General features: G+C 41.6%; 1 protein-coding gene, 1 long non-coding RNA gene and 1 pseudogene across 2 annotated transcripts; 1 reads left to right on the plus strand and 2 right to left on the minus strand.

Annotated features, from left to right (window-relative positions):
* Positions 1-8,994, minus strand: LOC147371690 (ubiquitin-conjugating enzyme E2 E3-like; annotated as a pseudogene).
* Positions 4,795-23,150, plus strand: LOC147371691 (uncharacterized). Its single transcript, XR_015164821.1, has 3 exons — positions 4,795-6,167; positions 19,137-19,267; positions 21,388-23,150. It is a non-coding gene; the product is annotated as an uncharacterized LOC147371691 (long non-coding RNA).
* Positions 14,290-16,628, minus strand: LOC147371692 (olfactory receptor 5BS1-like). Its single transcript, XM_086403668.1, has 2 exons — positions 15,856-16,628; positions 14,290-14,452 (listed from the first exon to the last, which is right to left on the minus strand). The coding sequence occupies exons 1-2, from the start codon at positions 16,626-16,628 to the stop codon at positions 14,290-14,292; spliced, it is 936 nt and encodes a 311-aa protein (XP_086259794.1).
* Positions 23,151-24,004: the final 854 nt, after the last annotated feature.

The following is a 24,004-nucleotide window of genomic DNA, read 5'->3' on the forward strand; positions in this document are numbered from 1 at the left end:
ATATCAAAGGAATAAGAATTACAAGTAGGCATTTTAAGCATAAGTAATCTAAAGCTACGAAGTTGTACTCTTGATAGCATTTATGTTTTGGGGAGTCTCCCAGCCTTCAAAGGACAAAAGCAAAGAGTAGAATCAGTGTAACATCTACATAGACTCCATACTATAAAAGGTATAAACATTTGTAGCATCATGAGAAGATGTCTTCTGCTCCTTTACATTGCGCACAAATTATGAGAATTATGTGGTACATCTCTTGGTCCACTGTCCAGCTCTCTTGTCATTTTCTGCTCTGTTGATCAAATACTGAATGTATATGCAGTTGAGCAGAGGATCCACAGGGTTGCAGTCAGTCAGAAGACAACAAACGGACAGCAAAACCTTTGAAATAGTCAAAGGTACTCCAGTTGTCTTTAAGGATGTACAGACAGATGACTCCTGGACTGTTGATGTTGCCATAATAGATTCTGGTGCAGAACACAAGGACCTACTGGGTAGCACAGAGAGCTCTACTCACTACTCTGTAATAACCTACATGGGAAGAGAATTTGGAAAAGAAGAGATACACGGATATTTATAACTAATCACTTTGCTGTACACCTGAAACTAACACAACATTGTTAATCAACTATACTACAATATAAAATAAAAATTAAAGAGAAACCACTGGTGTGGACAATAAGATGAAAATGTATATCCAGAAAGAACATGTCACCTTCACACACAGAACCTGGTGGGCCAAGTGTAGTCGATCTCCACTCATCAGTGTTGTCTCCATTGGCCCAGCATGGCAGTTAGGAGGGGGAGAATCAAGGGTTATCTCAGCTAGTTCCTGCTGAGTTCTTATGGTGCTAGTGGATAACTTAGCAGTGGTTTTGCTAGAGTGTGGTGGTTTTCTTCTCCTGGGCAGCAGAAAGTTTTCTCACTTGTTCTTCAGGCTCTGGAGTGGCTGGATCTCTGATCCATGTCTGAATTAGCACTGTCGGTCTGTAGCTCTCATCATGAGACATTCACCAGATTTGGACATCTTGGAGAAATTATTTCTTGGAAAATTCTGCTGCCTGCTCAGCCCAGTCCCTGGATGCTATGGTTGTTGGAGGAGGTGAGAAAGAGGCGGTCAGGGCAAAAAGGAAGCTGAGGAAGTTCAGGCCAAGAGTGTGGAACACTGAAAGTTGAACAGAGTTGTCTGCAATAAACATTTAATACGTATTTCCTTAAGAACTTATATGGCAATATTTTTGAGAATTTTACCCAGATGAAGAGTATCTGGGACATAATTATGTGTAGGCATAGTTTGATCAAATACTCATGCCTTGGAGAGGTTGCTGGTGGCTTAGCTGGTAAAGAATCTGCCTGCAGTGCGGGAGACCTGGGTTCGATCCCTGGGTTGGGAAGATCCCCTGGAGAAGGGAAAAGCTACCCACTCCAGTATTCTGGCCTCAAGAATTTCATGGACTGTATAGTCCATGGAGTCGCAAAGAGTCAGACATGACTGAGTGACTTTCAACTTCACTGGAGAGGTTGCAACTTTCACTGTAATCCTTGTGGGTTTCTCTATCACAAAATACTTGCCAACTAACTAATATTTGGTCATCTATCAGGCGTGGAGTGTCATCTCTTTGCTGTTTTAAATTATGATATTAATAACTAGTGAGTTTGAGCATCTCCCTAACATTTTTTCCATTATCATTTACCATAGGATATTGAATATTGTTCCCTGTGCTACACAATAGGACTTTGTTGTTATTCATTCTCTTTATAATAGTTTGCATCTGCTAGTCCCAAACTCCCAATTTGACTCTCACCCCGCTCCTACTCCTAGGCAACCATAAGTCTGTTCTCTATGCTTGTGAGGCTGTTTCTGTTCCATACCTTCTGTAGTCACGTGTTTCCTTTTACAGGAGTATATGTATCATATCATTTGGTGTCACACTTAGAACAGCAGAGTGTATCCCAATTTTATGCCCATATTTCCTATGTTTAAAATCTCATTTTGTACATCTCATCTGTAATGCATCTGAATTCCTCTTTCAAGTAACAAAAATGCTATTTCAGATAAAAATAAAAAGTAACCAGTTATTTCTTAAAATATGTGGACAGACACAAAAAGCCACATTTTTAATCATTTCATTTATAGGAAACATTGACAATAGGTAAAGAAACAGAGAAAGAGGAATTCCCTGGTGGTACATGGATAAGAATCTGTCAATGCAGGAGACACTGGTGTGATTACCTGGTCCGTGAAGATTACACATGCCAAGGAGCAACTAAGTCTGAGCACCACAACTACTGAGTCTGTGCTCTACAGCCCACAAGCCACACTACAGAGCCTGTGTGCCACAGCTACTGAAGCCTGCAAGCCCTAGGGCCTGTGCTCCACAGAAGTCACTGAAATGAGATGCCTGTGCATCACAACGAAGAGTAGCCCCCACGTGCTGCAGCTGGAGAAAGCCCGTACAGCAATGAAAGCTCAGGGCAGCCAAAAACAAATAAATTGAGTTAAAAAAAGAAACAGAGAAGAAAGAGGATTATGGTTGTCAGAGTCTGGGAGAGGAGGAATTGGGAGCTGCATTCTTTGGATATAGGGTTTTATTTGGGGAATAAAATGTAGAAACTAGTAACTAGGCAGTGGTGATGGTGGTACAGTATCATGAGTGCATTTAATGCTCCTGAATGGCAATATTAAAAAGGCTTAAATTGTATTGTTATAAACTTAAAACACGAAATATACAATGCTGTAAATAATATGAAAGACAAAACAATAAAAACTGTAACACAAACAATGACCGGAGATGAAAAGTAAAGTTTGGATGAAGGAGCGGGAGAGGGTTGATGATGTGTATTGAAAGTGATGGTGGCTGCAGATCCAAATCTGCCCTTGAGGGTGCTGATTCCTGAAATGGCTGTGGGTCTCCCTTCAGAGGTGCAGTTCAACCCGCAAGGGCACTGGTTCCTGACCTGGCCCAGAGTCTCCTGCAGGAGCCAGAGCAGGTTCCCCTGCAGCAGTGGTGAATCCACATGGGTCTCCTGCAGGAGCAGTTTTCAGTTTTCAGGGGGGAAGGTTCCTGATGTGGCTCTGGGTCTAATGCAGGGCAGGAGCAGCTTCTCCATGAGGAGTTCTATACACTGACCTGGTCTGCGTCTCCTGCAAGAGAAAGAGCAGGTTCAACCTGCCCCGTGTTGGTTTCTGACCTGGCTCTGTGTCCTCTGCAGGAGCAGCTGCAGGTTCAATCTGCGAGGATCTTGGCCCCTGACCTGACTCTGGATTTCCTATAAAAGCAGGCACTCGTTGGTTTCTGAAGTGGCTCTGGGTCTCCTGCAGGAGATGGTGTAGATTCTACCTACAAAAATCCCACTGTTTCTGTCACATCCAGGTCATCCGCAACACTGATGTCCTTCCTGTATGGCTTCTTTCACATGGGGTGTTTTCAACGTCCATCCGTGTTGTAACATGTATCAGTATTTCTTTCATTTATTTCGTTGTGCCTAAATATACAAACATTTACTATTCAAGCCATTTTAAATATACAGTTCTTTGGGATTAATTACATTCACATTGTTGTACAACCGTATCCCCAACAAGCACACTCAGAGCATTCCAATTTTCACTAGTGAAACTCTGTAGCTATTCAACACTAATTCCCGGAGTCCCTGGCAGTGAGATTCTTCTTTCTGTCTTTGACTTCAGTGGATACCTCATGCAAGTGGATTCATATATTTTTGTCATTTTGTGACAGGGTTATTTCACTTATCATAAAGACTTTAAGGTTAATATTGTAGCATGTGTTGGTATTTCCTTTGTTTTTGAGGCTGAATTATACTCCTTTGTGAAAGCCACATTTAGGTTATCCATTCATTTATTGATGGACACTTGGGTTGCTTCTTCCTTTTGCTCTTGTGGTTAATGCTGCTATGAGTGTACCCATACCTGTTCCAGTCCCTGCTTTCAACCTTTTATGTATGTACCCTGATGTGAAATTGGTGGATCATACGTTAATTCTATATTTAAGCTTTTGAAGAACTGCCATACTGTTTTTCACAGAGACTTTATTCTTTTATTTTACTCCCTCTATGGTGAATAATATGTCTGTTTACAGATGTGCACAATTTTGTTTATTCATTTAACCGCTGATGGACTTTTGCATTGTTTCTGCCTGTTGGCTATTGTGAACAGTGCTGCTGTCAATATATGTGTACACCTGTTATCAATTCTTTGGGGTATATTTCTAGGATGGAGTTGTTGAACAATATACTAATTATATATTTATATTGTAAATGTGGACTTCCCTGGTGGTAAGCCCATCTTCTCAGATGGTAAAGAATCTGCCTGCATTGCAGGAGACCTGAGTTTGATCCCTGGGTTGGGAAGATTCCCTGGAGAAGGGATTGGCTACCCACTCCCGTATTCTTGCCTGGAGATTTCCATGGACAGAAGAACCTGACGAGATACAGCCCATAGGGTCCCAAAGGGTCGGACGTGAATGAGAGGCTAACACATCACATTGCAAATGTAGGTCTCACCCTTTTCTATTTTTACAAGTAATGTTTGAAGGTTCCAATTTCTTTACATTGTTGTGAACCGTTGTTATTTTTAGATTTCTTTATTTTAACCATTTTAGAATATGTGAAGCAGTTGCTGCATTGCGGTTTTAATTTGCATCTCCATCATGACTAATGATCTTTGACATATTTTTATGGCTTGGTGACCATTTGTATGACCTGTGTGGAGAACAGTCTATTGAAGTCATTTATCCATTATTATAATTGTTTTTTTGGTCTTTGTGTTGGTGAGTTGTAAACATTCTTGAGATTCTTCGGATAATGATTTATCAGATATATAATGTACAAATATTTTTAAAAATTCTGTATCCTTTAAATGAACTCTAGAAATGTGAACCCTGTGGATATTGGATGTTGACTGTAATTTCACTTCTTACATTTAAGCCTTTTATGTATTTTGGGTTACATTTTGTATGTGGAAGGAGGAGAGGGTCCAATTTCATTGCTATGCATGTGGATAACCAGTTGCCTAGCACTGTTTGTTGAAAATATCATTTTCCCCCAATTTAATGTTGTGGACTTTTGTCTAAAATGAGTTCACCATAGATGGGTGGGTTTATTTCTGCGATCTCCCTTCAATTTCATTCATCTCTATGTATATCTTTATGCCAATCTCATAGTGTTTTATTCAGTGCTTTTTGTATCAACATGTAAAAATGGGAAGTGTGAGTATCTGTAGGGAGAGAGCAAATTAGCCAAGATGGTGGTCAGGCTCTCTCGCCCCATGTTTGGTAAATACATGGCTATATAACAGCTGAGATCATTTACAGCGTGCCACGAGGTACTCACTTGGTCACGGGCTACTTTGTGTGATATGCCTATAGAAGCACCATCTGAGAAGTCCTTGAGGCCGCCTTATGGCTCCGTGTGACTGCCTATGGTTACGTTGCTGGATCAGCCATGAGAGGAGAGAATACAGTGCGTCTGCTGCTGCAGCTGCTGTGCCAGCCAGGAGAGAACAAACGTGTCTGCAGTTCCTACAGCTCCTTGAGTTTTCTTCCAGCTTCCCAGCTCACATCTTGCCTACGATGGATTCAGTGAACAGTGCGCATAGTGAAATACAATGAGACAGCAGCCAACTTTGATTTTCTTTTTTAAGACTGCCTGCTTCTGGGATAAATTCTTTTTTTGGTGTCAAGCACACCTCTGGTTTCATTGCCTAGGACTCTACACCAAGTGTGGGACTTGAACTGATATTATTAAGAGGCTGTTAGAAATTTTCATTATCACCAAATCCCCAGACAGTCCCTTAAAGTTCCTGGATAGATGATCTGAGTTGTTTGGGGATCTTGAAGTCTAATACTCTGCGTTTTCAGAGGAAGTCGGCTGATGAAGTTGATAATTCCTCCAGAGATGCCCTGGAGAAAGGAAGGGAGTCTTTACTGAGGGGGAGGCATTACTGTATTGGATTGCTCACGTAAAAGGAAAACAGGCTTAAGCCTTTAGTTGAGAGAAGGACCAGGGAAGAGGGAAAATCATTACCTTTCTGGGTAATACTTAGCTCTCTCATTTTTTCCACCTATAACTCCTGCCAGAGTTTCTGGATGATGACCTTACTGATGACATTCTGCATGTCAAGAAGATTCTGGATAAAGTGGGAATTAACTACGGTGAGTCTCCATTCTATTTTCTATTTTACACTTCCTCTCCCTCTTCTCAGCCCTTTAGTCCCAGCACCATACCCCTTTCTCTCTATTTCCTGGTTTTAAGCTAGAATATAGTTTGCAAAACAAAACTCATCAAGCGGACTCAGGTTTCCAATTTTCAAGCCCCACTTACTCCACCACTGTTTAGCAATTTTCCTAACAAGGATTCCTTAATAGAGGGCTGAGTCCCAGGATTTCCTTCACCTGGACTTGAACATCTAATTCGACTTGTTTAGTTCTAAGCGCTAAGACAAACCCTTGTTACCACTGCCCTACAATTTTCTTGGAGTTTAAGAAAATGGACCTTATTCCACTAGGTGGCTCAGTGTCCCTTGCCACCTGGCTAGGAAAGTCTGTGTCTGTAATTTTCACCCACACTTCCACGTCAGCCCTCCTGGGGATAAAACTGAGTGGGAGTTTGAGCTAAAATCCTTGTCTCCTTCTTCATGATCAGGTTGGTCCATAAAGCACTCTGTTCTGAGAAGCTGGATCAGTGGCTCTGTGAGAAGTTGTGAACACCTGCTGTCTTTGCTACTTTTGCTGTCTTTCTGTCCCTGAAATTCCTCTGCCCTTTGGCTACCTCATTTTGCTTCTTTGTACTGCCTTGAAGCAGATTTGTCTCTGAGCCTGGGCCCTCTAATGATGTTGTTGGACATACAAGGACTATTCTCCAGGGATCTGTAAACAGTGCTCTGAGACTTTTGACTCTTGCTCAGTGCCCCCAGTAGCACTTCCACTACAACAGTGTCCTGTGTCCTAAATAAAGGGCTTGGTTTTGAGTGGCTGGTTGTTATTTTCTTCCTGGAGGGAGAGGAAGGAAACGGGGTGAAAGGTGGAGATGGCCAAGGGTCACAGCCACCTTCATCTCTACCAGAGAAGAAATAGGCTGAACTTACAACATCTCAATGATGGAGATTCCTTTCTGTATCAATTCAATTCAACCAAGTTTTATTGATCACCTAGCATAATTCAAAGAACTTTGGAGGGGATCTAAAGCTGGCTAAAAACATCACTTCCCTCATGGACTAGTAGGAATCATAAGATAAACATTAATAAATATTTATAATACAAGATACAGTATCATTAATATTATGAGAGAAGTTAGAAATGTGCCCTGAGTATTGGTAAGAGGAAAGATAATTTATATTTGGTGGAAGGCTGTGAGCAAAAGGGCTCAAGAAAAGATTCATGACAAGAGTGAATTTAAGCTCGTTTTGAAGTATTGGTGGGATTTTAACAGGTAGAGATGTGGAGTGGGAAAAGGACAGGAAGAGCAGGGGCTCCAAGAATCTGAAATGGGTGACTTGAGGGGGGTTGAGGTACTTCCTTACCCCTAAGATAAGAAAATACCCTTCACAAATTGGTTACCATCTAGATCTACCATATCTTCTTTATCTGTTTCTCTGTTGATGGAAATTTAGGTTGCTTCCATGTCCTGGCTATTGTAAATACTGCTGCTATGAACATAGGGGTGTATGTGTCTTTTTGAATTATGATTTTCTCTGGGTATATGCCTAGGAGTGGGATTGCTGGGTCATATGGTAGTTCTATTTTTAGTTTTTTAAGGAAACTCCATATTGTTTTCCACAGTGGCTCTATCAATTTACATTAGCACCAACAGTGTAAGAGTTTCTCTTTTCTCCACACCCTCTCCAGTGCCTACTGTTTGTAGATTTTTTGATGAAGGCCATTCTGACGTGTGTAACGGTGTACCTCACAGTAGTTTTCTAGTAAATAGTGATGTTAAGCACCTTCTCATATGTTTGTCATCTAGAAAAATGGTATAGATGACTTTATTTCTGTTGCTGGCCAAAATCTTGGCTTTCTATGCCCACCAAAGCTGAATAAAAGATATGGAGACAGAGTTTGGAAATAGAAAGTTGATTTAGTTCTCAGCTGGCAGAGGGGGGAGTATAGTAGGCTCATGCCTCAGGAACTGTGCTCCCACTCCATGAAGATTCTAGAGGCTTATATAAGATGAGGGTTCCCAGTCAGGAATCTTTGATGAGGAGCAAGCATTTTAGGATCTTGTCAAAAGCAGCCATAGGCTGGCATATGTAATGCAGTAATCGAGTGTAGCAGTTCAGTGGCTCTGTGGCCTTCTTTCTAATATTTAACAAGGGGAAGGATGTTGTAAGGGTAAACACCATATACAGGCTGTATTGAGCATAGAGACAAAGGAAAATAGGTGTGAAGTGTAGCTCCTGCAGAGTTAGGGGCAGAAACACAAACTTAGTTATAGACATGCAGAATTAGGAGCAGTTAAAGTGAACAAAACAAAACAAAACACTAGGAATGTTCAGTCCTGCTCACTGTTCTCTTTGTCTTCTTTGTTCTCAGCAAAGAGAAAGAAAAAAACTCATTCCTCTTTTTTTCCTTTTCACTGCAACATTTCCAAAGCAGAAATAGAGACTTAAAAGAACAAATGTATGGAGCTCAAGGGAGAAAGGGGTAGGGTGGGAGGAATTGGGAGATTGGGGTTGACACATAAACACTTTGGATACTGTGTACAAAATAGACAACTGATGGGAACATGCTAAATAGTACAGGGTACTCTAATTAATGAACTGTGGTATCCCAAATGGGGGTGAAATCACAAAGGGAAATGATATATGTGTATGTAGGGCTGATTACTTTGCTATGGAGTAGAAACTAATACGACATTTTAAAGCAACTATACGGCAATAAAAATTAATTAATAAAAATAAATGAATAGATAAGAACAGCTTGGTAATGGAAGAATCTGGACACTTGGGGCCTTTTGGTTGGGACCCTGCACAGTATTACTCATCCTTGCTGCGTCTCTGGTTTATAGGAGGATGTTTGCAGAGCTTTATTCTAATTTGATTATAAGGAATGCGAAAGATGGAGAAGCAGGAGATATGAGTCCTGAAGTCTGTTTCTGCTTCTTACTGATGGTCTAAACCTGGGCAAGTCATCTTTGTTTCTGTGGCTCACTTTCCTCATTTTTAAATGAAGATTTTGGTCTGGTGATTTTTATGAGATCTTTTCCTGCTTTGACAATCCAGCCTACCAAAACTCCAATTTATACCCCATTTCTGTATTAGACAAGTTATATTTTCTAATTCCCTCTTCCTACCTTATATATGCAATAGGGCTTTTGGCATTCAGACCATATTTCTCTTGTTTCAAAGCCCAGCAACTCCCTAATGAAGTCCCCATAGCCTGTTTAGGGACATATAGTGCTAGGCAAGGGGGGAATAGGACATTCCTCTCCTATTCTTAATGAAAACTAAGACTTAGGAAACAACTTGGTATTCATCACATAATTTTAGTTTGAATTTGAACCCAGTGTATTCCCATGCTCTTCCTTCCCTAATTATGTGACAAAAGGCTTTCCCTCAAGTCAACAGGGTTTTAGGAATAATCCCTGTGTGTGTTTGTGTGTGTGAGGGCAGGATTAAATGGCTATTCCTCCACTGATCTCACACATCTACTATTATTTTGCCTTAGTTACATCCTCAGGAAGGCACATGCTCTGGAAAACGTAAAGGACCAGCTCCACCAAGTGTGCAGAGCAGAAATGCCATTGAAGCTGGGACTGTTTGACTCAGTTCCACTCCCTAGCCTTCCTCTCCAGAGAAATAGCCTCATCTTGGAAATTTCTCCTGTGAGTGAACCACATTATGAGGCCATGATTTTCAGAGAGCTTTGCTGAAGGAAACAGACAATTGCAGAGAGGATCTTAGCTTGAGGGTCAAAGGATCAAGAACAGATAGAAGTCAGGGAGCTGGCATGGAAGTGGTCTTGGCTGATGTGACCTGTCAGTTTTTGGATAGAACAATTGCTGTTGTATTTCTGAGAACTCTCTTGAGAGCTGAATGGGAGATGGGGTGGCAGTTGAGCATTTGTTCTGCATTCTCTAACTCCTTCTCCTTCCTCTACACCTGGAACAGGTCTTGAACCAAGTCAGGGATCTGAAATGGTCCAGGGTCAGATAGGTGTTGGAGAGACTCTGGGGAGGGGGTCAGAGTGCTCATGCAAGCTCTTGTGATGATGACCTTGGGTGGTGAACCCAAATTTGGACTCTTGTCTCTTTGGATCCCAATCTCTTCTATAGTACTTCCCTCTGACATCCGTATTGTCATGAAGGACACACTTTTTTTTTTTTCATATGCTCCTTCTCTCACATTCATTATTTTTCTTTGCACACTATTCCCTTGTAGCCCAGCTGGTAAAGAATCCACCTCCAGTGAGGGAGACCTGGGTTTGATCCCTGGGTTGGGAGGATCCCCTGGAGAAGGGAAAAGCTACCCACTCCAGTATTCTGGCCTGAAGAATTCCATAGACTGTATAGCCCGTGGGGGTTGCAAAGAGTCAGACAGGACTGAGAGACTTTCACACTTCATTAACACTAACAGAACATACTAAATATTGGAGATACAGAATCTGTTAGACAAGGTTTTAGAGGAGGATATGTGCTAAGTTGCTCAATTGTGTCTCTTTCTGACACTATGGACTGTAGCCTGCCAGGATCCTCTGTCCATGGAATTCCCCAGGCAAGAATACTGGAGTCAGTTGCCATGTCCTCCTACAGGGGAATCTTCCCAACCCAGGCATTGGACCCACATCTCCTATGCCTCCTGCATTGACTTTACTACTAGTGCCACCTAGAAAGTCCTTAGAGGTGGATGCTGCTGCTGCTAAGTCACTTCAGTCGTGTCCGACTCTGTGCGACCCCATAGACGGAAGCCCACTAGGCTCCCCTGTCCCTGGGATTCTCCAGGCAAGAATACTGGAGTGGGTTGTCATTTCCTTCTCCAATGCATAAAAGTGAAAGTGAAGTCGCTCAATCATGCCCGACTCTTAGCGACCCCATGGACTGCAGCCTACCAGGCTCCTCCGTCCATGGGATTTTCCAGGCAAGAGTACTGGAGTGGGGTGCCATTCCTCTTATTTCCTAGGACCATATAAGAGAATGGACTCCTCAGACAGGTCTACTATTCATTCCTTCATTCACTCTATAATCAACAAATAGTTATTGAAGATTTACTCTTTGCTATGTTCTACTCCATGTGTTACTTATTAAGGACAAAGACAAGAGGAGACACACTGATTTTATTTCATTTCTTTCCAAGTTACTCTGGAGCTCTAGATTTTGCCAGGCAATTTTTGGTATGGGAACAAAGAAGGTCTCAGTACTGAGATGGGACTCTCCTGAAATGAAGTGGGGTATTTACTAGTGGTCACATTTCTACTTTGTGCATAGTAAAACAAGTGAGGGAGAGGCAAAGAGGAGGTGTGGAAAGGGCAAGAAATGGGAGGAAAAGCAAAAGCTGTGAAATGGCTGATGGAATTGTAAAGATCTTTTTTACCTTTTCCCCCTAATTTTATGGAGAGATAATTGACATAACGGAGAAGGCAATGGCACCCCACTCCAGTACTCTTGCCTGGAAAATCCCACGGACGGAGGAGCCTGGTGGGCTGCAGTCCATGGGGTCGCGAAGAGTCAGACATGACTGAGCGACTTCACTTTCACTTTCCACTTTCATGCATTGGAGAAGGAAATGGCAACCCACTCCAGTGTTCTTGCCTGGAGAATCCCAGGGATGGGGGAGCCTGGTGGGCTGCCATCTATGGGGTTGCACAGAGTCGGACACGACTGAAGCAGCGCAGCAGAAGCAGCAGCAGCAGCAGCAGCAATTGACATAAATTAATGTGTAAATTCTAGGCATACAGCATGATCGTTTTACAGATATATATATTGGAGGAAGATATGGCAATCCACTGCAGTATTCTTGCCTGGAGAATCCCGTGGACAGAGGAGCCTGGTGGGCCACAGTCCATAAGCTTGCAAAGAGTTGAACATGACTGAAGTGACTGAGCACACATGCATATATATACATACACACATATGTGTGCATGTATATATATGTATATATACATATATGTGTATATATATATGCATTGCAATAGGTTTAATTAATATGCATCATCTCAAAACAACTAATTGGGAAAATCCTGAGAGTTCTCTCTGATGTAGAATATTTTTACACATTGAGGTAAGGGGAAGCATTTTTGGCCCATACATGGTTCAGCCTGAATTTTGTTGAACCAGAACAGCCTGTCAAACTCACAGAGAATATCTGTTTTAACCACTGAGATAAAGAATGTCTGTTTTGAAAATAAGGATAACAAACTCCCTTCACACAACATCCATATTAACATCCTCAAAAATATGGTTCCATTCCCAGACACTAGGGTCCTGCTGTCTCACTGTATATGGATTATAACTGTCTCTTTTTGGACACTTGAGGAATACACCCCTGTCATGTTTGATGTATGTTCTTTTTTCTGTTAAGGTAGATGATCATGCTAAAAATCATGCTTCAGTGGGGAAGTTTCTCAGAATTATCTGAGAGGCTGTCTCCTGGGCTATAGCCCTAAATTTGGCTCAAATAAAACTCCTCTATTCTTAAAAAAATTCCCATCATCTCATAAAAGTGAAAGTGAAGTCGCTGAGTCTTGTCCGACTCTTTGCGACCCCATGGACTATAGCCTACCAGGTTCCTCCATCCATGGGATTTTCAAGGCAAGAGTACTGGAGTGGGGTGCCATTTCCTTCTCCAGGAGATCTTCCTGACCCAGGAATTGAACCCAGGTCTTCCGCATTGTAGGCAAACGCTTTACCATCTGAGCCACCAGGGAAGCTCTCATAAAGATATCATATAAAGAAAAGAAAGAAGAAAGAGGAAGATCTTTTCTCCTTGTGATGAGAACTCTTAGGATTACTCTCTTAACAAATTCCCTGTATATCATACAGTGGTGTTAATTATAATCATCATGTTGTGTACATCCCTATACTTATTTTACACTGGAAATTTGTACCTTTTGATCACCTTCCTCCCACCCTCCACTCCTGATAACTACATGTCTGATATCTTTTTCTATGAGTTTGGTTGATCTCTAGGTTCCACATGTATGTGACATCATATTGCATTTGTCTTTCTATGTCTGACCCATTCCACTCAGCATAATGCCTTCAAAGAACTTCCATGTTGTCACAAGTGGTAGAATTTCCTCATTTTTAAGGCTGAATAATATTCCATTGCTTTATCCATACCTTTTTAATCCATTCATCCATACCTTTTTTAATCCATTCATCCATTAATGAATACCTAGATTCTTTTCATGTCTTGGGTACTGTAAATAATGCTGCTATGAACTTGGGACTTCCTGCATGGCTCAGTGATAATGAATTTGCCTGCAATGCAGAAGGCACAAGAGACAGGGGGTTGATCTCTGGGTTGTAAAGATCTCTTGGAGGAGGAAATGGAAATGCACTCCAGTATTCTTGGGTGGATAATCCCATGGACAGAGGAGCCTGGAGGGCTACAGTCCATAGGGTCGCACAGAGTCAGATGTGACTGAGCACACATGTATCAACATGGGAGCTCATATATTTTTAAAAGATATTTATTATTTATTTACTTATTGGCTGTTCTGGGTCTTTGCTGTGGCCCCTAGGCTCATGGAGGTGTGCAAAATTTCTCTAGCTGAGGTGGCTGTGGGTGTATTTTGTTGCCCCACACAGGCTTCTCTTACTGCCCTCCAAAGGCTTCTTGAGGGGCCTGATTTCACGGGCTCTAGAGTGTGCAGGCTCAGTAGCTGTAGCTCATTGACTTAGTTGCTCTTCTGTATGTGGGATCTTAGTTCCCTGACCAGGGATTGAACCTATGTCCCCTGCATTGCAAGGCAGATTCTTTACGACTGGATCACCACAGACGTTCTTGCACATGTCTTTTTGAGTTAGTATTTTCATTTCCTTTGGCTCTATTCCCAGAAGTGGAGTTGCTGGGACATTTGGTGGATCTATTTTTCACTTTTTGAGAATTCCTCTATATGGTTTTTGAGAAAATTTTCTTGTGTAGTGACTGGGTCATCTGTGGATGGATGCCATCAATTCTCCATCTTGCTTGACTAGGGAAGCGCACAAGGGTCAGAGGAACTAAGACTTCCATTTGGGACAAGAATTCATGCTGAGATATCTTAGAAATGAAGCTCTGTATCTCCTCTTCTTTCCCATGACTTTTCCTCTTATTATGAGGAGGCAGTAGAGTCTGGCTTAGAAGGTGAGCCTGGGCTTCCTGGCCAGCATCCTCCTAAGAGCCGCCTTCACCTCCTGGTTCTTCAGACTGTAGATAAGGGGGTTCAGTAGTGGGGTCACCACACTGTACTGCACAGATAGAACTTGCTCCAGGGCTGAGCCAGAAGCTGGAGTCATGTACCTTGAAGGGAATTGCACAAAGGAATAAAATGAGCTCAGGACAACAGATACTTGGCTGTAGGTAGCCAGGGTCCATCCCATCCCAGACTGCAAAGAGGGTCCTCTGGGTTGAATTAGCTATCACTGGTAGAAGCATCTAGAAATGACTGTATTATAATGAGAAGTCAGTCATTTCTGCCTTCAAATACCTCCATACATGAGTGATCTTATGCTGAACATTATAGGAGCTGCCCTAAGGAGAAAAAGGAAGTTCTGCAGTATATGAAGTGCTCCAGGTTAGAATAGAACTAAAAATGATTTCACGCATTTCTATAGTACTTCATACTTTTCAAAGTGTTGAGAATATGAAGAATGTTTTCTCTTCTTTTTTTTTAAAATATATACAACTGTATGTTCCCATCTTGTCATGATTGTTCCTTACAAAACTATATGCTAGTCCAATAATGCTGTCATTTTCCCCAACATTTATGGCTCTTGAATTATCCCCGAATGACAGCACATTTTTTTTCTAACGCTCAGTGGAACAAACATTTGTCTGTTTTAGCACATTTAGCACCTTTGGCTTAGAAAAGAAGCCAAGACCTGTAAATAAAGTGAAAGATAAAACTATGTTTAGCACGATATGAATGCTAAATGATTATGAATCCAATAATGGTAAGACTAATTGTGCAAATCCATCTCCAGATTCACTAGTAGAGAGCACAGGCCACTAGTGACTCTATTTCCTGGGAAGCAAGGGCTCATCGACTAGAGCTGTTTATGTTTGAGAGAAAGGTGGTAGAAAAGAGCTTGAGGTTTTCAAGCCAGTGAGACTCAGTTTATATTTTGCCTCCATTCTTAGCTTGTTCAGGCAACTTTGATAAAGCACCTGGTTACTCCTGAAACTCAGTTTTTTTAAATCAGAAATTGAGCTTAATAACATTTATCTTGTGGTATGACACATACTAAAATTGATCTTGATTGTGCAAAGCAGTCGTTGTAAGTAGCTGCCTAATTAATAGTTATAGGACAAATAGGCTTTGGATCATCATCTTTCAGTAGGAAAGAGAAATGGCATCTGTTTCAAATACAATATATTATATACATATTTTATCAAACTCTGAATAAAAGCCTACTAAGGTCTCTCTGATTCCCTTCCAAAACTGCCAAAACGTAGGTTAATGAAATTAGGAAATCCTTTAGTCCTTGTATAAGCTTATTTTTCAGAGTTAGACAACTGAGGTCTTGGAAAGAAAATAAATTTTTAATACTCCACACAGCAGAGCCAGAACTAGAACTCAGGACTTCTGAATTCTTGTGCAGTTCTTTTCTTACTACTTTGCAGTGCTCTGTTCTACAGATCACCATTAATTTCAAGTGAAAAATATCCCACTTCCACATTCTGGAGGTATAGCAATGACATACCTGAAAACTCCTGAGCCATAAAAAATGGTGACCACAAGAAAATGAGATGAACAGGTAGAGAAGATCTTATTCTGACCTGAGGCAGAGTTGATCCCCAAGGCTGTCATGATGATATGGGTGTAGGATCCCAGGAGTAGGACAAGGGTCCCAAGGCCCAGGACCACCATGGTGGTCAGGATGGAGGCAACGCTCATGTAGGGGTCAGAACAGGCCAACAGGAGCACTGGAGGAAACTCACAGGCAAAACTGCGGATGAGGTTGGGACCACAGAAATGCTGCTGAGCCAGGAGGATGGTGTTAAGCAGGCCAGTCCCCATTCCTATGGCCCAGGAGGCTCCCACTAGGCCAATACATATCTTCTTATTCATGGTCACCACATATGACAGGGGGTGGCACACAGCCTGGTACCGGTCATAGGCCATGACTGAAAGGAGGCAAGCTTCAGTGGCCCCAGAAAATATGACCAAAGAGATCTGGGTGAAACATTCAAGGAAGGATATAGTCTTCCACTTGGAAAGTAGGTTCTCTAGCAGCTTAGGCACAATGACTGAGGAATAGAAGGCATCCAGGAAGGAGAGGTGACTGAGGAAGAAGTACATGGGGGTGTGGAGGTGGGAGTCAGTCCTGATCACCAGCAGCATCAGCAGGTTCCCTGTGAGGGTCAGGAGGTAAACCACCAGGAATGTTACAAAGAGTACTGCCTGGATCTGAGGGTTGTTGGATAGTCCTTGGAGAACAAACACAGTGACTCTGGTTGTGTTGCCAACTTCCATGGAGCATTAGAGATTCCCTTCAGAGGCACAAGAACAGAAAAGAATGGTCCAGTGTGCTATGAGTCTCAGAGAATGTCTGGAGATGAGATGCTATGAATAAAGCTTCAGGGCTGACCCAGGATGGATTGTGTAGCAGAGGCAACCTTGCCATGTCAGACCTCATCAACACTTTCCAGCTCAGGGCAGTAATCTATTGGCTAAGGTGGAGGTGTAAAATGGGAAAGAAATATGTAGAGAATCAAACCTAAAAAGAAAGGAGAAGAGAAAAGAGATTATTCAGGCTGGAGAAGGAAATGAAGGGAATAGAAATAGACACCAATGCACTGAGAACTGTCATTCTCCAGTTTCAAAAGGAACAAAGTTCAAACAACTGGAAAGCTCACTGGCATAGTGAGTAAGCAATAAAGATATTGACTGGTCATCTGGCTGATAGTCTATGATGCACGTTTGAATGACTGGCAGAGGTACTGTGACAGCTGTTGATGCACAGAAGCTTTCTCTGTCACTGTAAGTTCATGAATAAGTAACTTGGGTTTCTCACTAAAGAATAATCTAGGAAAACTAGATGGTTTCTAAAGTTCTTTCCAGCTTAGAAATTCTAAAGAATGGGGAATAATCTTCTTTGGATTGCTCTGGTACTAAATGGAAAATTTCCCCCTTTTGTGTCAACATAAGCAGAAGCAGCACAGTAGTAGCCTCATTTCACAGAAACCTGGTGGAAGAAAGCCCTCAAATGGGAGACAAGGGTTGTGTACTGCAGTGACTCCAAGGGCTTCCCATTCCAGGATTTTTGTGAATTTATAATGTCCACTGTTTGCACTGTCATCTCTGTACTTAACATGAGATTCCATGAAGGCTGTGCTATTCTGAGTTGGTACTAGAGGATTTGGATGAAGCCAAGTCAAATTTGGAGCACCTTCTGTGCATCACAGAGATGGTAAAAGAAAAAAAGAGGAGAGATAAAAGGCCGCCTAGAACATGTGGCTAAATGGGGAGTTAGTGCATTTAGTATAGAGCAAAGCAAGTTACAATATTGACTTCTCTCCCCTTGAACGGTGACTCAGGAGGGTGATAAATGAGAATATGATCTCTATTTATGCCTTGTACAGTCATGAGTTCTCAGAATGGATAGTTTTAAGATAAGATAGAGCTGAATGAGAATAATATTTGTCTTCGCCTGGGCTCCCTAGGCCAACAAGAGATGCTCTCAGTTGAGGGCACCTGAATGTCATTCTTTCCAACACTGGAGCAAAAGCCACCGATATGGCTAGGGCTTCATGAGCTTCCCTGAACTTTGTCCTTCCTTTATAAGATGCAGAGGTGGTGCTTCTGAGCAAGGAAATGTTCCTATAGTCCTTCTGTCCAAGGGGAAGTTTTCTTGACTTTGCCTCTAAAATAACAATGACCAGAGGGACTTGATCTCAGCTCTAGACCTTGGAGAGTGTTGGTGGTCCCTGGAGAGGCCCTTAAGCAGGAGGCCTGCTCTGATCTGAAAGAGTTCTCCAGGGCCAACATTCCTTCCCTGTGTTATTCTTGTTTCAGTGAGTTGCATCATCCAAGAGTTACCCATGGGTGGCCAATAATTTCTAAAAATAAAAATATAGAGAGAGTCTTAAGTTTTCTTAGTTCTAAACCTTGGAATTCCTTCTCCTCTTCCCTCCCTCCTTTCTTTCCTTCTCTTTCTGTTAAGTTAAAAAAAAAATATATATATATACATTTATTTGTTCAAATTTATTTTCGCTTGCAGTGGGTCTCTTGCTGAGTGTGTGCTTTCTCTAGATGTAGAGAGTGGGGGCTCCTCTTCGTCGCTGTGTGGCTTGCAGGCTCTAGAATGAATACTCAGAAGTTGTGGTGCAGGAACTGAGTTGCTCCCTGTCATGCGGAATATCCTGGACTAGGGATAGAACTCATGTCCCCTTCATTGGCAGGCAGATTCCCAACATTGTACCACCAAGAATGTCCTCTTTTTCTTTCAATTTTAAATAATATTTATGATATAGAAATATAATGATACTATATATAATAGGAGAAAAGATATTTTAGGTATTGTAAAATTGAAAAGTATACTAAAGATATTTTCATGATAGCAAGAGAAAATACAATTTTATTATGTTATCCAAAATTAATTATTTTATTTATTGCAATTCAAAAAAAATCCAAATAGATTAAAAATCATAAAACTGTTTTGGGTTAGCAGATGCAAAGGAGTATGTATAAAATGAATAAACAACAAGGTCCTACTGTGTAGCACAGGGAAGTATTGTTAATATACTGTCATAAACCATTATGGAAAAGAATATAAAAAAGAAATATATATATATGCATAGCTGAAGTTTTTTTATGTACAGCAGAAATTAACTCAATATTTTAAATCATCTAACTTCAATTAAAAAAGGAAAAAAACAAAAAAAATTTTAAACTGTGATTAAAACTTTTTGTTATGGAAAAATTTAGACATATTTAAAATAAAGAGAATACTGTAATAATTCTTCTTTTTCCATTCTCCAGCTTCAACAATTATCAACTCGTTGACTATTATCCATCTTTGACCACATGGACAGAAAAAAATGATCTCTATGCTACACGAACAGTCAAGCATCTAAAACACGGACCTGTTAAAAGAAAGAAGGGAAGGATAGGTATTGAAGAGCCATTATCAGTCTTTGCCATGGATAAGGACCTAATGATGGTTGACTGAATAAATCCCTAGGAGATCAGTTCAGTTCGGTTCGGTTCAGTTCAGTCACTCAGTCGTGTCCAACTCTTTGCGACCCCATGGACTGCAGCATGCCAGGCCTCCCTGTCCAATGCCAACTCCTGGAGTTTACTCAAACTCATGTCCACTGAGTCAGTGATGCCATCCAACCATTTCATCCTCTGTCATTCCCTTTTCCTTCTGCCTTCAACCTTTCCCAGCATCAGGGTCTTTTCAAATGAGTTATCTCTTCACATCAGGTGGCCAAAGTATTGGAGTTTCAGCTTCAACATCAGTTCTTCCAATGAATACTCAAGACTGTTTTCCATTAGGATGGACTGGTTGGATCTCCTTGCAGTCCAAGGGACTCTCAAGAGTCTTTTCCAATACTACAGTTCAAAAGCATCAATTCTTTGGCGCTCAGCTTTCTTTATAGTCCACCTCTCATATCCGTACATGACTACTGGAAAAACCAAAGTTTTGACTAGATGAACCTTTGTTGGCAAAGTAATGTCTCTGCTTTTTAATATGCTGTCTAGGTTGGTTATAACTTTTCTTCCAAGGAGCAAGTGTCTTTTAATTTCATGGCTGCAGTCACCATCTGCAGTGATTTTGAGCCCCCAAAATAAAGTCAGCCACTGTTTCCACTGTTTCCCCATCTATTTGCCATGAAGTGATGGGACTGGATGCCATGATCTTCATTTTCTGAATGTTGAGCTTTAAGCCAACTTTTTCACTCTTCTCTTTCACTTTCATCAAGAGGCTCTTTAGTTCTTCTTTACTTTCTGCCATAAGGGTAATGTCATCTGCATATTTGAGGTTATTGATATTTCTCCCAGCAATCTTGATTCCAGTTTGTGTTTTTTCCAGTCCAGCATTTCTCATGATGTGCTCTGCATATAAGTTAAATAAGCAGGATGACAATATACAGCCTTGATGTATACAGCTTTTCCTATTTGGAACCAGTCTGTTGTTCCATGTCCAGTTATAACTGCTGCATACAGATTTCTCAAGAGGCAGGTCAGGTGGTCTGGTATTCCCATCTCTTTAAGAATTTTCCACAGTTTGTTGTGGTCCACATAGTCAAAGGCTTTGGCATAGTCAATCAAGCAGAAGTAGATATTTTTCTGGAGAACTCTTGCTTTTTCAATGATACGACAGATGTTGGCAATTTGATCTCTGCTTCCTTTGCCTTTTCTAAAACCAGCTTGAACATCTGGAAGTTCACGGTACAGGTACTTTTGAAGCCTGGCTTGAAGAATTTTTGGCATTACTTTCATGTGAGATGAGTGCAATTGTGAGGTAGTTTGAGCATTCTTTGGCATTGCCTTTCTTTGGGATTGGAATGAAACCTGATCTTTCCCAGTCCTGTGGCCACTGCTGAGTTTTTCCAAATTTGCTGGCATATTGAGTGCAGCGTTTTCACAGCATCATCTTTTAGGATCTGAAATAGCTCAACTGGAATTCCATCACCTCCACTAGCTTTGTTCGTAGTGATGCTTCCCAAGGCCCACTTGATTTTGCCTTCTAGGCTCTAGGTTGGTGATCACATCATCGTGATTATCTGGGTTGTGAAGATCTTTTTTGTACAGTTGTTCTGTGTATTCTCACCACCTCTTCTTAATATCTTCTATTTCTTTTAGGTCCGTACCATTTCTGTCCTTTATTGTGCTCATATTTGCATGAAATGTCCCTAGGAGATGACAAAGAACAATATAGAAGGAACTTGGGTTTTTCACTCTGGACTGTCAAGTACATGTCTGGGATTAAGAGAAAAATAATCTTTCATTTTGTTTGATACACTTTTTGGGATCTCTTTTGTAATAGCTTAAGCCTTTATCTTTCTAAAACAGACTTCCTAACTGACCAGTTACCTCCAACTTCCCACTACAAAAAACAAGGTTGCATTTTTTTTAGTGTCTTCAGAAGCAAGTCTATTATGTTTGAGAGGTACATTAGGTGCTCTATTAGGTATTGAAAGAGCATATTCAAAGTTGGGATGCTCTGGATTTGACTTTCTGCTGGGCTTCTCCTGTGACCTATGTGTATGTGCTCATTCTTAAGATCAGCCAGGAATGTGTGGCCATGTGAGCAGCCTCAGCCAGGAACAAGCTTACTTCACACATGATTGAAGCTGGATGTGCTCAACTGGGCAGCTGATTGGTGGTGGCAGCAGTGGTGGTTAGAGCCTGCAGTAGGGAGCTCAAGGAGAACCAGGAAAAGGCTGGCAGAGACTGAGTAGGAGCCCAGGGCAAGCCTGCGAGGAAGGAGGCTGAAGGAGGAGCATGAGGAGTCTTGTAAAATATTATGATACAGGAAGAGGCTGGAACCCACCAAAAAAAAAGATACCTTATACCCAAAGAGAAAGAAGAAGCCAAAACGAGACTGTAGGAGGGGTGTAATCATGTTAAAATCAAATCCTATGCCAGTCAGGTGGGCGACCCACAAATTGGAGAATAATAATACTGAAGAAGTTCTCACACTGTTGTGAAAGTTCTGAGCTCTACGTAAGGCTTCCCAGCCTGATGATCTGATGAAGGGACTGAGAATCCCCAGGGAATCTGACTTTTAAGGGCAGCAGGATTTGATTACAGAACTTTCACTAGACTGGGGGAAACAGAGACTCTTGGAGGGCATGAACAAAACCTTGTGTATGTCAGGATCCAAGGGAAAAAAGTAGTGACCACACAGGAGACTGAGCCAGACCTGCCTGTGAATGTTTGAGGGTCTCGTGCAGAAGTGTGGGTCAACAGTGGCCTGCCTCGGGGACTGGGGCACTGGCAGCAATAGTCCTGGGAGGCATGTGTTGGCATAAGTCCTCCTGAAGTTCTCCAATAGCCCTACTATAGAGCCTGTAGACTCTGTAGACTGAGATGCCTCAGGCCAAACAACTAACAGGAAGGGAGAACAACCCCACCCATCAGCAAACAATTAGACTAAAATTTTACTGAGCATAGGTCTGCCCACCAGAAGAAGATTCAGCTTTCTACACAGCCAGTCCCTCCCATCCTGGAAGCTTGCATAAGCCTTGAATTCTCATCCATCAGAAGGCAGTAAGAAGAAACAAGAACTACAATCCCACAGCCTCCAGGATAAAAACCACAATCCCAGAAAGCTAACCAAAATGATTACATGGATCACAGTATTGTGGCAAAGGGACTTGTGTAACTCAATGAAGCTACGACAAAACATGGTCCACTGGAGAAAGGAATGGCAAACCACTTCAGTATTCTTGCTTTGAGAACCCCATGAACTGTATAAAAAGGCAAAAAGATATGACACCAGAAGATGAGCCTCCTAGGTCAGAATGTGTCCAATATACCACTGGGGAAGAGTAGAAAAATAGGTCCAGAAAGAGAGCTGGGCCAAAGCAGAAATGGCACACAGTTGTGTATGTGTCTGGTGGTGAAAGTAAAGTCCAACGCTATAAAGAGCAATATTGCATAAAGACCTGGAATGTTACGTGCATGAATCAAGGTAATTGGACATGGTCAACCAAGCTAGGTAGCATATTGAAAAGCAGAGACATCACTTTGCCAACAAAGGTCCATCTAGTCAAGGCCATGGTTTTTCCAGTGGTCATGTATGGATGTGAGAGTTGGACTGTGATGAAAGCTGAGTGCTGAAGAATTGATGCTTTTGAACTGTGGTGTTGGAGAAGACTCTTGAGAGTCCCTTGGACTGAAAGGAGATCCAACCAGTCCATTCTAAAGGAGATCAACCCTGGGTATTGTTTGGAAGGAATGATGCTAAAGTTCAAACTCCAGTACTTTGGCCACCTCATGCGAAGAGTTGACTCATTGGAAAAAACTCTGATGCTGGGAGGGATTGGGGGCAGGAGGAAAAGGGGACAACAGAGGATGAGATGGCTGGATGGCATCATTGACTCGATGGAAGTGAGTCTGAGTGAACTCCAGGAGATGGTGATGGACAGGGAGGCCTGGCATGCTGCGATTCATGGGGTCGCAAATAGTCGGACACAACTGAGTGACTGAACTGAAGCAGGATGTGGCAAGAGTGAACATCAACGTTTTAGGAAACAGTGAACTAAAATGAAACAGGAATGGGTGAATTTAATTCAGATGACCATTATATCTATTATTGTGGGCAAAATCCCCTAGAAGAAATGGAGTAGCTCTCATAGTTAACAAAAGAGTCTGAAATGAAATGCAGTACTTGGATGCAGTCTTAAAAATGACAGGATGATCTCAGTTCCTTTCCAAGGCAAACCATTTAACATCACAGTAATCCAAGTTGATGTGCCAACACTAGACCCAAAGAAGCTTAAGTTGAATGGTTCTATGAAGACCTACAAGATCTTCTAGAACTAACACCAAAAAAAAAAAAAAAGTCCTTCTCATTATAAGGGATTGAAATGCAAAAGTAGATAGTCAAGAGATACCTGGTATAACAGGCAAGTTTGGCCTTGGAGTACAAAGTGGGCAGGGCAAAGTTTTGCCAAGAGAACCCGCTGGTTATAGTAAACAGCCCCTTCCAACAACACAAGACAACTCTATACATGGGCATCACCTGATGGTCAATACTGAAATTGATTATAGTCTCTGCAGCTGAAGATGGAGAAGCTCTATATGGTCAGCAAAAGCAAGACCTAGAGCTGACTGTGGCTGTGATCATGAACTCCTTGTTGCAAAATTCAGACTTAAATTGAAGAAAGTAGGGA

Source organism: Bos grunniens, chromosome 5 (genome assembly GCF_055505025.1).
Source record: "Bos grunniens cultivar Pamir isolate PY7600 chromosome 5, Bosgru_T2T1.0, whole genome shotgun sequence".
NCBI lineage: Eukaryota > Metazoa > Chordata > Mammalia > Artiodactyla > Bovidae > Bos > Bos grunniens.